General features: G+C 36.7%; 1 protein-coding gene across 21 annotated transcripts in view; it reads right to left on the bottom strand.

Annotated features, from left to right (window-relative positions):
- CNTNAP2 (contactin associated protein 2) overlaps nucleotides 1–13,935 on the bottom strand; it is a 1,168,055-nt gene that overhangs the window by 654,378 nt on the left and 499,742 nt on the right. For 20 of the 21 annotated variants that reach the window (XM_083826978.1, XM_083826979.1, XM_083826989.1 and 17 more), the window contains one exon: nucleotides 1,166–1,313. In XM_083826978.1, the coding sequence (XP_083683104.1) occupies nucleotides 1,166–1,313 (148 nt within the window). Of the gene's footprint in view, nucleotides 1–1,165; nucleotides 1,314–6,165; nucleotides 6,772–13,935 lie in introns of those variants that run through there. The other variant, XM_083826991.1, reaches the window with a different exon arrangement.

Raw genomic sequence — 13,935 nt, 5'->3', positions numbered from 1 at the left:
GCCCCAACAGATAACAGAAAACAGCCTGCCTCACAACAAAGAACCACCCATCTGAAGGAATGTAACCAATGTGTCAAGAACCGATTGGACTGTAGCGAATGAAATGAAGATTGTACAACAACCCAGGGAAAGTTTTGGGCCGGGTCTCTTCTTGGAGGATTGCTGCTTGAGCTGATATGTGGGCACCATTAAATTTTGCTGCTTTAAATAAAAGTTCACTCCAGATGCCTGGGGAAACCCTCTCTGCTTGGGGAAACAACGGATCTCCTAACAGACTGAAATCACAAAGCATTTTGCTAGTTAATTAGCACAATTGCTAGTTAGGATGGCAAAGGTCTCCAATATTTCATAAATCACCCAGTGAAGACAATGGATGAGACTTCAAGATGGGTGCTCCTTAACTTATTCTAACACCTGTTTTTTTTTTGTTTGTTTTTGTTGTTTTGTTTTGTTTTAAAAAGAAAACAAATCTCAAATATCTCCTTGCAGCTAAAATACCTACAAGCAGGATACTGCATTAATATTAAATACAAATAGGACATCAGACACTTATGTTTTTGCAAGCCTGTAGACTTTCTTAGGTACCGGCAGGATCAAATTGTAGGAATGGCATTTAGAAACGACTCTTGCTTCTCTTAAAACATAATCAGTTTTGCTCTTAACCATTTGTACCATTCCTCATTTGGATTTCAAAGGAAATTCTAAAGTCATATACAAATACTAATGGAAAAGCCTCTGAAAAACGTCATATATTTAGACAATCTGAGATACTTTGATAGAATTTTTATTTGCTTTATTTTTATCTTTAGCACCAGGCAATGAATTACGTCTTGTTTCCCAGCTGTTCCCCTTAAGACCCAACATGATATTTGTCTGTACGTTGTCGTTTCCTCAACTGGACTGTTCAAGGTTATATAATAGTTAGTCTTTTGAAAAAAAACAGCCATGAAGATCAAAAGGAGCGACTGACTTCAGAGAACTATCACAAATTCCAGTATTGAATCTCCCACAAAAGAAATAACAAGCAACTCAGAGTTAAGGTTACAATACTCAATTAAGCACTAGGCAATATGATTAGTACTTGAGATTCAGATTCAATCTGAGATCCAGTTTCTACTCAGAATTAAAAAAAAAAAAAAAAAAAGGTGATCATGGAAAAACTTACAGTAGGAGCAGCCATAGACCTCAATTCTCAGCCCAATTTGGCCTTCTCCATTCCAGTCCAAAGGAACTATACGTACATAGCGAGCGATAACTGGATGTTGTAAATCATGTCGAACCACACTATCGGAGTTTGTATTTCCAGGAAATGCCTAAGGGAGAAGAAGAAAGTTGTTGTATTAAATCTATCTCACATGCTATAAAGGTTCTGTTATGAAGGAAAGCATAGGCAGTAAAGTCCTCTGAGTGTCTAGGTAACACTTAAATTTAGTTTAAATGTTTTCTGAGATAGTGACCAAATGAATAGTGGATTTAAAATGTATCAGTGTTCAGAACAATACCAAAACAGCAGCACTGGGACCTCATGTCCTCTTTCTACACAACAGATATGCTGAACTCACATAACAGCTGCTGCTAGGTAAGCAAGTATTCCATTCTGCATCACTGATCTGTTACTCAGTTATTACTGTGTTAATAAAAGTGTCCAACCCAGAGCGGTTGTTCTGTAGAAGATATCCATCCCCTAACAATTAGATTACACACACTAGTCATCTTCCTGTAAATAGAAACACTGACATAACCCATTTCCTACAATAGATATGGAACACTTCAATTCTCAAATTTCCAAGAATACAAAAATCTTCCTTTGTTCTAGATGTACTAACCACTGGAAAATGAGTGTCCAGTTTCCCTCCTAACCACAGCTGTCACCCATAGGAAAGTCTGTCTCTGGTTTGTAATACCTTGTAAGTTAGTATAGGACAGTTCTCAAGTGTGTTTAAAAATGACTGAAATAAATATTTAGTGCTTGTTTTGTAGTTTTCTACCTCTGGCTAAAAGTTTTTATAGCATCCAGCTTAAAAGTAAACAATACCTATCACTTAAAATGATAGTGGGGTTTCTGTTTTTTGTCTTGTCAGTTTATGCACAAACCATTCATTCACTGATGGTAGATGTTAAAGACTACTATTCAGTTATTCTCAATATTTTCAAAGGACCCTTCACACCCCTTCATAAGTAATTTTCAGCAGAAATAAGGATCTTGAGACAGTGAACAGGGTAGTCATAAACAAACAAAGAAAAGGTGACCTTTGCCACTTAATAAATCCATATAAAATCCTGTAATATATTCCAATACTAGAACTAAAAACAAATGAAGAAACAACTGGGCGGTAAGGAATACAACTACAAAATATAGCCATCAAAAATTTGAAAGAGACAAAATTTAAGTTGACCCTTGCCATACAGATATAACAATAGATATCTTAGATGAATACCTATTCTGTACAGGGCACAATAGATACGGGTGGTGGTAAATGTAAGGAAGATTCACAGGATTACGACATGTAATAGTGGTTATGTTCACCTCAATTTTTCTGTACTGCTGCTATTAATGTGCTAAACAATTATGATGACACTCATTGCTCCATAGAAGAGCTTGTTAGATACAATAATTAATGTCTATGATGCACTTTGAGTGGTAATCATTTAGAAGGAAAATTACAGTTCTGTCTTCTGAGTTGAACAGAAGACAATAAACAACAGAAAGCATACATTGAATGAGGACTAAAAATCCTATTGAACAGCTGCCTGTTCTTTGAGTCCTGTTCCAGGAATCACAGAACTTTATGCAATGAATAAAGAAGCTGATCCTTAAAAAAATATATTTTGTGAGCATGCAAGGCAATGCTCCAAATTTCAAGATAAAATTTGTTTTGTTTGGTTTTGTGCTTGCTGTAATCTTAACAAGACTGTCTTAACACAGGTGTGTTTTTTTTTAAATTTAAGAGAATTAGGGGCAAAATCAGCTGATCAGGAGGGATGAATATTTTGTATATAATTTGATTAAATGAATGATGAGGACTAATTCTCAAAATCCAAATTATTTCCTGTACCTTTCCATACTTTATGCCCTGAGATGGTAGGTAGAGATGGGGAGCAGAATGAAGCCCTCCTAATTCATGAGGAAATGGTTAGTGACCTGGTACTCCACTTAGATGTATGCAAGTCTATGGGGCCAGATGGGATCGACCCAAGGGTACTGAGGAACTGCCAGAAAGGCTTGCCAAGACACTTTCCATCATTTATCAGCAGTCCTGGCTATCAGAGGAGGTCCCAGTTGATTGGAGGCTAGCAAATGCGATGCCCATCTACAAGAAGGGCTGGAATTAGGATCTGGAAAACTACAGGCCCGTCAGTCTGACCTTGGTGCCAAGAAGCTCATGGTGTAAAGGGAAAAGCTCTCCCTTGGAAGAGAAGAGGTACTGTCTATGTTTAATTGAGGCCTGAGTAGAAGCAGTCTCTCTCCTGAGTGTGTGAACTGGCTTATTTCACACCATGGAAAAAAATCCACTTCTTCAGACAACAATGGAGCAGATTATCTTGAGTGCTATCACATGCAGTACTTCCAGGACAATCAGGTGGTCAGGCCCAGTCAGCATGGGTTATCAAAGGCAGATCCTGCTTGACAAACCTGGTCTCCTTCTAAGGTTACACACTCGGTGGATGAGGGAAAGGCTGTGGATGTGGTCTACCCAGACTTCAATAAGGCTTTTCATAGATTCACAGAATGGGTTGCATTGGAAGGGACCTTAAAGATCATTTAACTCCAAACCCACTGCCATAGGCAGGGATGCCACCCACTAGATCAGGTGGGCCAAGGCCCCATCTAGCCTGGCCTTGAACACCTCCAGGGACTGGGCATCCACAACTTCTCCTGGCACAACTTCTAGTGCCTCACTACCCTTACAGTGAAGAATTTCATCCTAATGTCTAGTCTAAATCTATCCTCTGTTAGTTTATGACCATTTCCCCTTATCCTATCATTATCTATCTGAATAAAGAGTCCTTCTTTATCTTTTTCATAAGACCCCTTTAAGTACTGAAAGGCCACAATGAGATCTCCCTGGAGCCTTCTTTTCTCCAGGCTGAACATCCCCAGCTCTCTCAGCCTTTCTTCATAGGAGAGGTGCTCCAGTCCTCTGATTATCTTCGTGTCCCTTCTCCGGACTCGCTCTAACAGGTCCACATCTTTCTTGTGCTGGGGTCCCCAGACCTGGATGCAGCACTCCAGGTTGGGCCTCACAAAGGCAGAGTAGAGGGGGACAACCTCTCTCCACCTGCTGGTCACTCCTGTTGATGCAGCACAGGACGCAGTTGGCCTTCTGGGCTGCAAGCACACACTTCTGACTCGTGTTGAGCCTTTCGTCTACCAGAACCCCCAAGTCCTTCTCCACAGGGATGCTCTCAATGAGTTCTTCTCCCAGTCTGTACTCCTGTCTGGGATTGCCCTGACCCAGGTGCAGCACCTTGGACTTGTTGAATCTCACGCGGTTCACATGGACCCACTTCTCCAGCCTGTCCAGGTCCCTTTGAATGGCAACTCGTTCTTCTTTTGACACCATTTCCCAAAGCATTCTCCTGGGGAAACTGGCTGCTCTTGGCTTGGATGGGTGTATGCTTCTTTGGGTTAAAAACTGGCAGGGTGGCTGAGCCCAAAGAGTTGTGGTGAATAGAGTTAAATCCAGCTGGAGGCTGGTAACTAGTGGTGTTCCCCAGGGCCAGTTCTATTCAATATCTTTATCAATGATGTGGACTAGGGTATTGAGTGCACCCTTAGCAAGTCTGCAGACGACATCAAGTTCTGCACAAGTGTCGATGTGCTTGAGGGTAGGAAAGCTCTGCAGAGGGGTCTGGATAGTCTGGACCAATGGGGCCAACTGTATGATGTTCAACAAGGCTAAGTGCCAGGTCTTGCACTTTAGTCACAACAACCCCATGCAAGTCTATAGGCCGGGGGAAGAGTGCCTGGAAAGCTGCCCGATGGAAAGGGACCTGGATATACTGGTTTATAGCCAGCTGTGCATGAACCAGCAGTGTGCTCAGGTGGCCAAGAAGGCCAAAGGCATCCTGGCTTGTACCAGGAACAGTGTAACCAGCAGGACTAGGGAGGTGATCATCCATCCCCCTGTACTTTGCTCTGATGAAGCTACACCTCAAGTACAGTTTTGGGCCCCTCACAACAAGAAGGACATCGAGGCCCTGGAGCACGTCCAAAGAAGGGCTATGAAGCTGGTGAAGGATCTAGAGAACAAGCCTTCTGAGGAGCAACTGAAGGAGCTGGGGCTGGTTAGCCTGGAGAAAAGGACGCTCAGGGGAAACATTCTTAACTCAACCATTGGAAGAGGCTGCCCAGGGAAGTAGTTGAGTCATGATCCCTGGAAGTCTTCAAATAACGTGTAGATGTAGAGAGCTTAGGGATATGGTTTAACAGTGGATTTAGCAGTGCTAGGTTAAAGGTTGGACTAAATGATCTCAGAGGCCTTTTCCAAACTAAATGATTCTATGATTCTATGATCTGTGCTTTACCAATCCTTCGTCAGAAAGGCAGAGCACAAACCAGCAGGTGTTTGACATTTTGAAGGTTCCTTTTGGTCTATGATCCAGTAACATCTGCTGAATGTATAAACACCATCAACAGAGAATGGGGTACTCTGTCATCAATTTCCTGGAAAATTAATATGTATTTCATTTAGTCTCCAGCAGAACAATATCCTTTAAATACAGCCTTCATTTAGATAAATGCGGTACAGTAATACATGCTCTGTGGATAATGCAAACACCAGGCTCAAATCCATCATTGCAAGGCTGCAAAATCAATTTACAGGAACTTGTGAATTATGTACCATTGCTGTAAAATTTCTTTTTCCTACTGAGATTTGTACACAGGCTCAGAAATTCAGGTTTTCATTAAAAATTGAATTTATACAATTTGCAAAGCCAAGGTTACAAACAGTTTAATAAGATTTAAAAGCATAATGCAGACCCACATCATACTGGAGATTTATTTATTTATTTTTATTTTAAACGGGGAATGAGTCTCTGACTAAAAAAGACAGAAATGTACAATAAGAATCCTCCTTTACAAAACCATTTTTCAGGAAAAGCTGGAAATACCTGTATAAACTAAACAAAATATTTAGCTTATTAAACTCATAAACTCACTGAAGTATTATTGCCAGAAGTGTTCTCCTCATTGGTAAAGGAGTTTTTCTTTAAGCCAGACTGGGAAAATGACCAAGATGGATCATGTGTCTGTAAAACAGGTAGCACTGTCTCATCAGTCCAGTTCTGAAATCCTCTTTTCTACAAGCACTTCTGTTCCAATATTGGATACCAAAATCTTTAAGCTGTTTTATGCTGTAAGCTCACATTGCAACAAAAAGATCAAGAGTGTTTTAAGTCACAAACACTTTTCTTAAAGACAGAACTCCACAGGACAGTAAAGTATTAAGAACGAAGAAAGGAAAGAAAATATGCCCACAATTCCTTTCTAAATAATAGGTTTGAGCATATGTTGAATGGAGTTTTCAAAAGTACTCAGTAAGAGTTTCATAACTAGCTTCCTTAAGACCACAATTTGATAAGTTTTTCAAAAGTTGCTAGAGCAGGTTTATAGGAATAGATAATACATTTTAATGTGCCAAATAATTACATTGAAAAAATAGATAAGCTTTTGGTACAGGAATTATCTTCAGCAGAAGCATCAGCAATTAAACCTGTATGATCTTTGAAATTCACTTTAGCTTTACTAATATTCTTCAGCCAAACTACTATACATATAGATATACTACACTTATATACACTATACATTCAGTATAATATTTTTGCATTATAAACAAAACAAAAAAAAAAAAGGCAAAAACAGAGAATCCAAGTAATTTTTTAATGACCTGTGGAAAGTTAGGGAAAATTAAGATTCAGATTCAATTTTAATTCCTATGCTTCCACCATAATAATACTCTAGTCAGTAATTATAAATGCCAAAGCTAAATTATAAATTTAAAATAAAATGTCAGTAACATCCAGCTTAAGAATAAAATTAAGTAAAACTGAAAAAATGTGTTTAGTTTTCTGTAAAAGGACAGACTTGCAATATCATTCAGTACCCTATGGATACAACAAGTACATCACAAAATCTTATTTTAAGTAAAAGTTTTCATCACCTTTTAGAACAAAAAATTAAAAAGGAATTCTCATAATTGAAACATTATCTCTGAAATAAGAAGGCTCAAGACTGAATGAAAAGAAATGTTATTAAGTTTAAAAAAGAAAAAAACTCTTTAACCAAACATGACTTAATTCAGGTAAAGAATTTTCTATCCAAATTAACTATTTATGCAAAGACAAGTGTTAAAATTGCTTCAATGTATGCTCTTTCTAGGGTGATGTAAATGTGTGGCAATGAATAGCATAGTAGAATGACATTTCTTGTCCAGTTAAAAGAGAAAGAAGAACTGTGTTTTTTTGTTGTCTATTTTTGTTTTCATTACTTTAATTATACACTTGTTATAATATTTCTTGAATTTTATGTTTTGTCACTGGCATTTTAAGCATAGGAAATAACGGGAATAATTTATGGGTCTGACCTTATTGGGGGGGGGGGGGGGAAACTAGGCTTCTAGCTTTATTTTGAAACAATAGTGATAACACTAAAAGTCTATGTTCCATGGTATTACATCTATATATCTCTTGTAATCAGATATTTTTTTTAAATGCCAAAACACATTAATAAAAGCACATTATTATGAAATATGGAAATGTCCATAGACAGATAGAAATTATCTGTGGAAAACAAAACTGTATTTTCTTCAAGGTGAGTTAAGCATGGAATGGGCTAAGCCTTAAATGTTCTGTTTTTTTAAAAAATCCCCAATATCCCAAACCAAATACTGTTCCAGGACACAAGAACGATAACAGACTTGACAACTTGACAGCTTTAGTTATGGCTGTCAGCCCTCTGCCTGCACAAAAAAAAAAAAGAAAACCTCAGTCAGTGGGGCTGTGGAAGGCCATTCAACATAGCAGCAAGTCCAAATCTACAGACCTTGGAAAACTCACATTACGTACTGGTTCAGCACAAGCTGACTAGCTGACTGCAATTAGTAGATCCCAGGGAAACCAAGTTGTTTCAACAAAGCATTCGGTCTCACTACATCAACATTTTCTTGTAAAAAACATAACTTCATTAGAAAATTAAGTCAAGCCTAGTTAAGTACCTCACTGATGCTGAAACACTTCTTTGCTGGATATCTTTGAAAATCCAGCCCAAATCATGATGTAAACTGAAGGGAAACAAACCAAACCAACTAACCAAACAAACAAACAAACAAAAAACACAACCAAGAATAAAAGGACTGGATAAAGGAAAATGTTATGAGATTAATATGAAAAAGAAGAGGAAAAAAAACAAAGCTAAAAAAAAAAAAAACTAAAAACTAGTTGCATAAGGAAATAAAAACATCAAATAAACTGAAAAAAAAAACGGAATACATCAGAAAGCAACAAATTCAGGTTTGGTTAATTCAGCTCAGTTTTGAGCATTATTTTATTTTCATGTCCTAGCAAGGTCTGGAGTAAGATAAGAATACTGATAGAAGAGTCATATATTTTGCTTAAAGAACCTGTTCTTCATTCTGTCTATTGAACAGAACAATTGGTAATACTACAGCTTGTATACTGTAGTCTTTCCCTAATAAATAAATAAATCACATGAAAAACAGAAACAACAAAATTTCTACAGCATTCCTCATAGCCATCTCACACAGCAATGCATGGTAATAGAAAAACAGTATATGAAAGTGGTTAAAAGCTGTAACATGTATTTTCCTTATTTCAAAATACGAAAACTCAAAAGATAATTCCAACAAGTGCTGAATCTCAGTTTTGAGACTTGCTTATGAATTGACCAGAGCTCCTAAGAACTCAGGATTAACAACATACGGATAAACTAAACAATCTAATGCTTCCAATGGTATTCTATGCAAATATGAGCTTGATTCTACTGTTAGTAACTTCGGTAAACTCCCATTTTCATCACAGTTGCCTATATCCTTCTGTCAGCCACTTATTTCAGATAAGCAAATCACCCACGTTGCATAATAGTGCCGATTCCTGAGAAACTATTCACATATCAGAAGTTAGAAGCCTTGTTAAGTATCCTGTTGAAATCAGGTCTTAAATTCATATATAAGGACTGGAATGATTTCCACTGTAACAATACTGATGAGAGAAAGCAGAAAAACAGCTTAATAGGTCAAGAAAAGTATCTGAGACACTTCTGCTCTCATTGCGTTAATTAAAGAGCATTAAAATCCAATGTACAAGCAATGATCACTGCATTTGTATCAATCTCCTATTTAAATTTACATCAAGAAATAATTATTTGCTTTGTGTCTTAAAAATGGTTTATTAGTAACACAGCTCCTAGGCAATCTTGTACTGAAAATGTGTATGGGCATCTATGTGCTTTTCTGTGATTTTCAACTTTGGAACTTACTAAGTCAATTTAGATCACATTTGATGAAAAGGAGATCTAAATATTTCATGTTTTTGTAAGGTTTTATAAAATAAAAGGTAGTCATTAGGATGAAATATGCATCTTATTTGCATCTAGTAACAGGTTTCTGATATACTGAATGCAGCTCTTTTCTATGCCCCAAATACTTCTGGGCAATTTTGAAATAGAACTATAATTTTGGTCACATTGTTCCATTATATTCTTTACTGATTCCCTGGGGGGTTTCCTTCAGTCCCAAACCCTGTCATTATATGCTAAAAACATATTATAGCCATGTGTGTATAATCAGATGTATAATGCCATTTTATCCAATGCATTGGAATAATAATGCTGAACGCTGTTTTTGTGGCCTTTTAGTTTTTCACATATTAAACTAAAATCATGATTCATCAACGTTACCTTTATAACACTATAGGCTAAATCTTATAACTTGCTTAACCTTTGCTTCTCTTAAAAATAACTTGATCTCATTTACAGGAATGTTTATTTTGTATTACTTCAACATAAACCTCAATATGTATTTAAGAGAGAAATCTGACTTCTGTTGACAGATGGCTCCTAGAGATACCAGTTTTGTACACCAATTCATAGAGAAAAAGTTTCTAAAACTTGAAGACAGATTTGGAGGAATAGTACAGAAAGATATGATACCTAGGATACAAGATTCATGTTCAAAGTTATCACTGAGCTTTAACCTTGAATATTGATGCTTGTAGTTTTCTTAAGAAAACCAGGACAACAACAAAAACAACAACCACACAAAAATTAGTACTGTTTCCAGATGATTAATATTAACTGGATGCAAGTAAAACACTTGCTCTTTTCTCCTCCAGCAGTATTGTAGGGCATTATTTTTTGTTTAATTTAGTTGGAGTAATGAAGCATAAAGCTAGCATTCAAAACAAAGAACTACCTTTCCACCTTCCTCATACACCTCAAGCCCAAGAATGAGTTGCTTTTGTCATCTTTCTATGCAGTAATTGTTCATACTTTATGTGCAGAAATATTACCACGTTATTTGTGCATTTTGCTAAGTGAACTGACTGCTTTCAGGTACAAAACAGCAATCCCTGGTTAACTTTACATAACAAATATTTGAAGCAGGACATCTGAAAATGCACCTGTGTATAGGTTGTTTGTTTGTTCTGCCACAAACCCCTCTCTCCTGCTAAACTTTAGACTCAAGAAAGAGGACACTGAAACATATGGATATTGTTAAGTTTTACTTTAGGGGGCATCACAGGTGGCAGCGCAGCAACGGTAGCAACAGACACATGCTTCTCCAGATCCTGAAACTGTACATAGTATTTCAGAGATCTGCAAGATCTCACCAGCAAATATCTGATTCCTTTCTGGTGTGGATATCAAATATAACAGATGACAGACTTCTACTGCTGCTATTCACAAAATTATCAGGTACTTTTCAGAAATGCATAATGAACAAAAGATTTCAACCTCTGTGCTGAATCATGCGAATTTTGTCAGGATGACACAAACTGATGAAAATTCTCTCTCTTTTTTAAACCTAAAATATACACCAAATATATTAAAATAACATTAGGGTTGTGAAGTCAACACTGGAAGGTTAGAAGTAATGTTTCCTGCAGAGACTTAATGAATTTCTGAATAACAGTATGACACTAATTTATTTCCATAATCACAAGCTATTTATTCCCTAGAGATTCATACAATATTAAAAAGATCATTATGATTATCCATCCTGCTATCCTAAACAACTGAGGCTGCCGTACCTTGAGGTTTTTGTTGTTGCTATTGTTTGTTTTTCATTTTGAACCAGTTCTATATTCAACAACAAAAATGGATGAATTCGATTTGGAAGTATTTGTTGATGAAAACTTATACTTTGGTAATTTGTTCCCAGGATTTAAGATCCAATATTTACATCTAGATTAAATTTGTGAAAATACAACCTTTCAGTCTTCAAATAATATTACATCTTTGCTGTCATGATCAACTGATTGCATCATTAGTAACATTTTTTCTTAACACAATGGGGTAGTCTTTAATGTAGTAGTTAACTTGTTCTTAGTTTTAAATAAACTAAACAAATTTCAACGCTCAGACAATTCAGGTCAGAGAGTAGACCCACTCCAGGAATAACTTGGAGTTTCATAAAGAGTAAGATTGATATATTTAAAATAGTTCCTTTATTTACATGATGATCTGAAACTTGCATGGTGACCAAGCATGTGGACAACATGAGATGCATATCTCATAGTATCTCGTAGTGTCCACCATGTATCTGTGGGCAAATGAGAAAGGACAGCCTCCCACAAAGGTAATATAGAGACAATCCTGTGCCCAATAGCACAGGAACTGCATTCTCTTTGTGACTGTCCCTGAGCTCCCATGAGATGCTAGGCAAATAAGTTGCAAAAAATTTTCAGTGGCACTTAATGCAGTTTCCTGGGCACCAAAATGATTAGGTAGTTTTGCCTTAATCTTTCAGCATCTCAGCTGAACATATAAAATAGAGTAAAAATACATTCATTTTATAAGGCTGTAAAAAATAAAATAATCCTTATTAAGCACTTAGTCAAGTATTCACATGGGTTTCTAAATTAGAAACCTAAGCTTTTGTGGTCAGTGAAGCAAAGTGGAAGATTTAGTAGGAACTAAATTAAAACTTTGCCACTCTTCACTGGCTACATAGTAAAACATGAATTTTCCTGCTTGTAATATAAATGTATTCTACAAAATGGAGAATATAATCAACCTAATTCTGAAAGTTACCAAGTGACTGATCGACATTAAAAGAAAAAGAATACAGAAGCAAGTCTGAAATGGTTATAGACGAATAATAAAAACTGCTTATCTCCAAGGGAGTTGTGGGGTTTTATTCATTAATAGACAAAAGTTAGATTTGCTACATCTCCTTTCTCCTGCTCTAGAATGAAGGAAACAGGAAAAATGTGTTTACAATTGCAATCATTATTGGAATCATCACACCAACAGGTCTCTGATCACTGACTGCTGGGCTACAGAGCTCAATAACAACAGGAGCTCTAGCCCTGAGAAGGACAAGCACAGTATGATCCCTGTTTTTTCTTCCTCTCAGGTACTGATGTACTTGGCTATTGTCACACACTTGAATACTTTCTAAATAGCTTTTAAATAATTTTCAGAACCGCATGTATTCTTTGTACACCAGTCTGGTCTCAAAGTTTCTTGTGTCTTCTAACTCCACTAATCTACTGGTTTATTCCCATGAAACTTTGCAACCCAAGAAGTTGATGCTGTTACTAGCAAGCACACTTCTGAGGGTCAAGTGAAATGTGAGTAATGCCATTCCATACCTCTTCAACTTAGTGAATCTAATTCTGAGATTCCAAAAAAAAGCATAAAGGCAAAAATTATTTTAAACACTGTGAAGAATCTGGTATAGTCAGTAAGAACACGGAAAGTAAATAAGGATTGAAAACTCAATTAGTTATATATTAATATATACATTTTTCCCTTCCCTTAATAGAAAAACTTCAACTTATAACTGTAAATCAAAAATGCCATGCTTGCTCTTTTCATATTCTTTCCTTCCTGATGGGGAAAACAGGATGGTCAAATTTTAAGCTAAATAGTTCTCAGTTATGAGGTTCTTTTTACCCCTATGTGAAATCACAGAAATGTCCAAGACTGCTTTTCAGATCACTGCAATTCTGCCTAGGCTATCAGTGTGCAAGAAACAATCCTTAACTAAAACATGTGCCTACCTGAAATAGTTTGTTATAGGAATACAATTGCAAATCAAGCTAAAGAAAATAATGGAGAAGAAAGTCTGGTTATTACGTATTAATTGCTTAAACTTGGAAGTTAATATTGCATACTGAGATAAAATTAAACTTTAAAGACAAAAATTAAACAATAAGTTGTTTCACCATTATACTTTCAGGTTCCATTTAATGCTAGGATAACAGTAAGTTGCAAGTAGTATTTGTAGTTCTCCATAATTGCATGAAATTTAAGACTGAGTGCTGGATGCTGCACCTGGGAAGGAGCTACCTTGTCTATATGTACAGACTGGGGGACGAGAGGCTGGAGAGCAGCCACGCAGAAAGGGAGTTGGGGGGTTCTTGTCAATGGCAAGATGCCCTGTCAGCCAAAAGGGCCAACTGTATTCTGGGGTGCAGCAGGACCAGCATTGCTAGTTGGGCAAGGGAAGCGATAGTTCCATTCTACTCTGTGCTGGTGCAGCCTCACCTCAAGTACCGTTTGCCACAATATAAGGACATAATATAAAAATATAAATATTCTAAAATATTTTAGATGCACTAAAGTGAGCAGTTCCAAAGGTTTTTGAAGTTACCAATAATGATTATGATATAGGAAATCTCTAGACATTTTCCCTTTCTTTTCTCCTATTTGCCCTAGGTAGAGCTCATACACTGAAAATCATTTAC

The sequence above is a fragment of the Anser anser genome (genome assembly GCF_964211835.1).
Source record: "Anser anser genome assembly, chromosome: 2".
NCBI lineage: Eukaryota > Metazoa > Chordata > Aves > Anseriformes > Anatidae > Anser > Anser anser.
The sequence above is the reverse complement of the archived record's forward strand: the minus strand, read 5'-3'. Positions and strand labels throughout refer to the sequence as shown.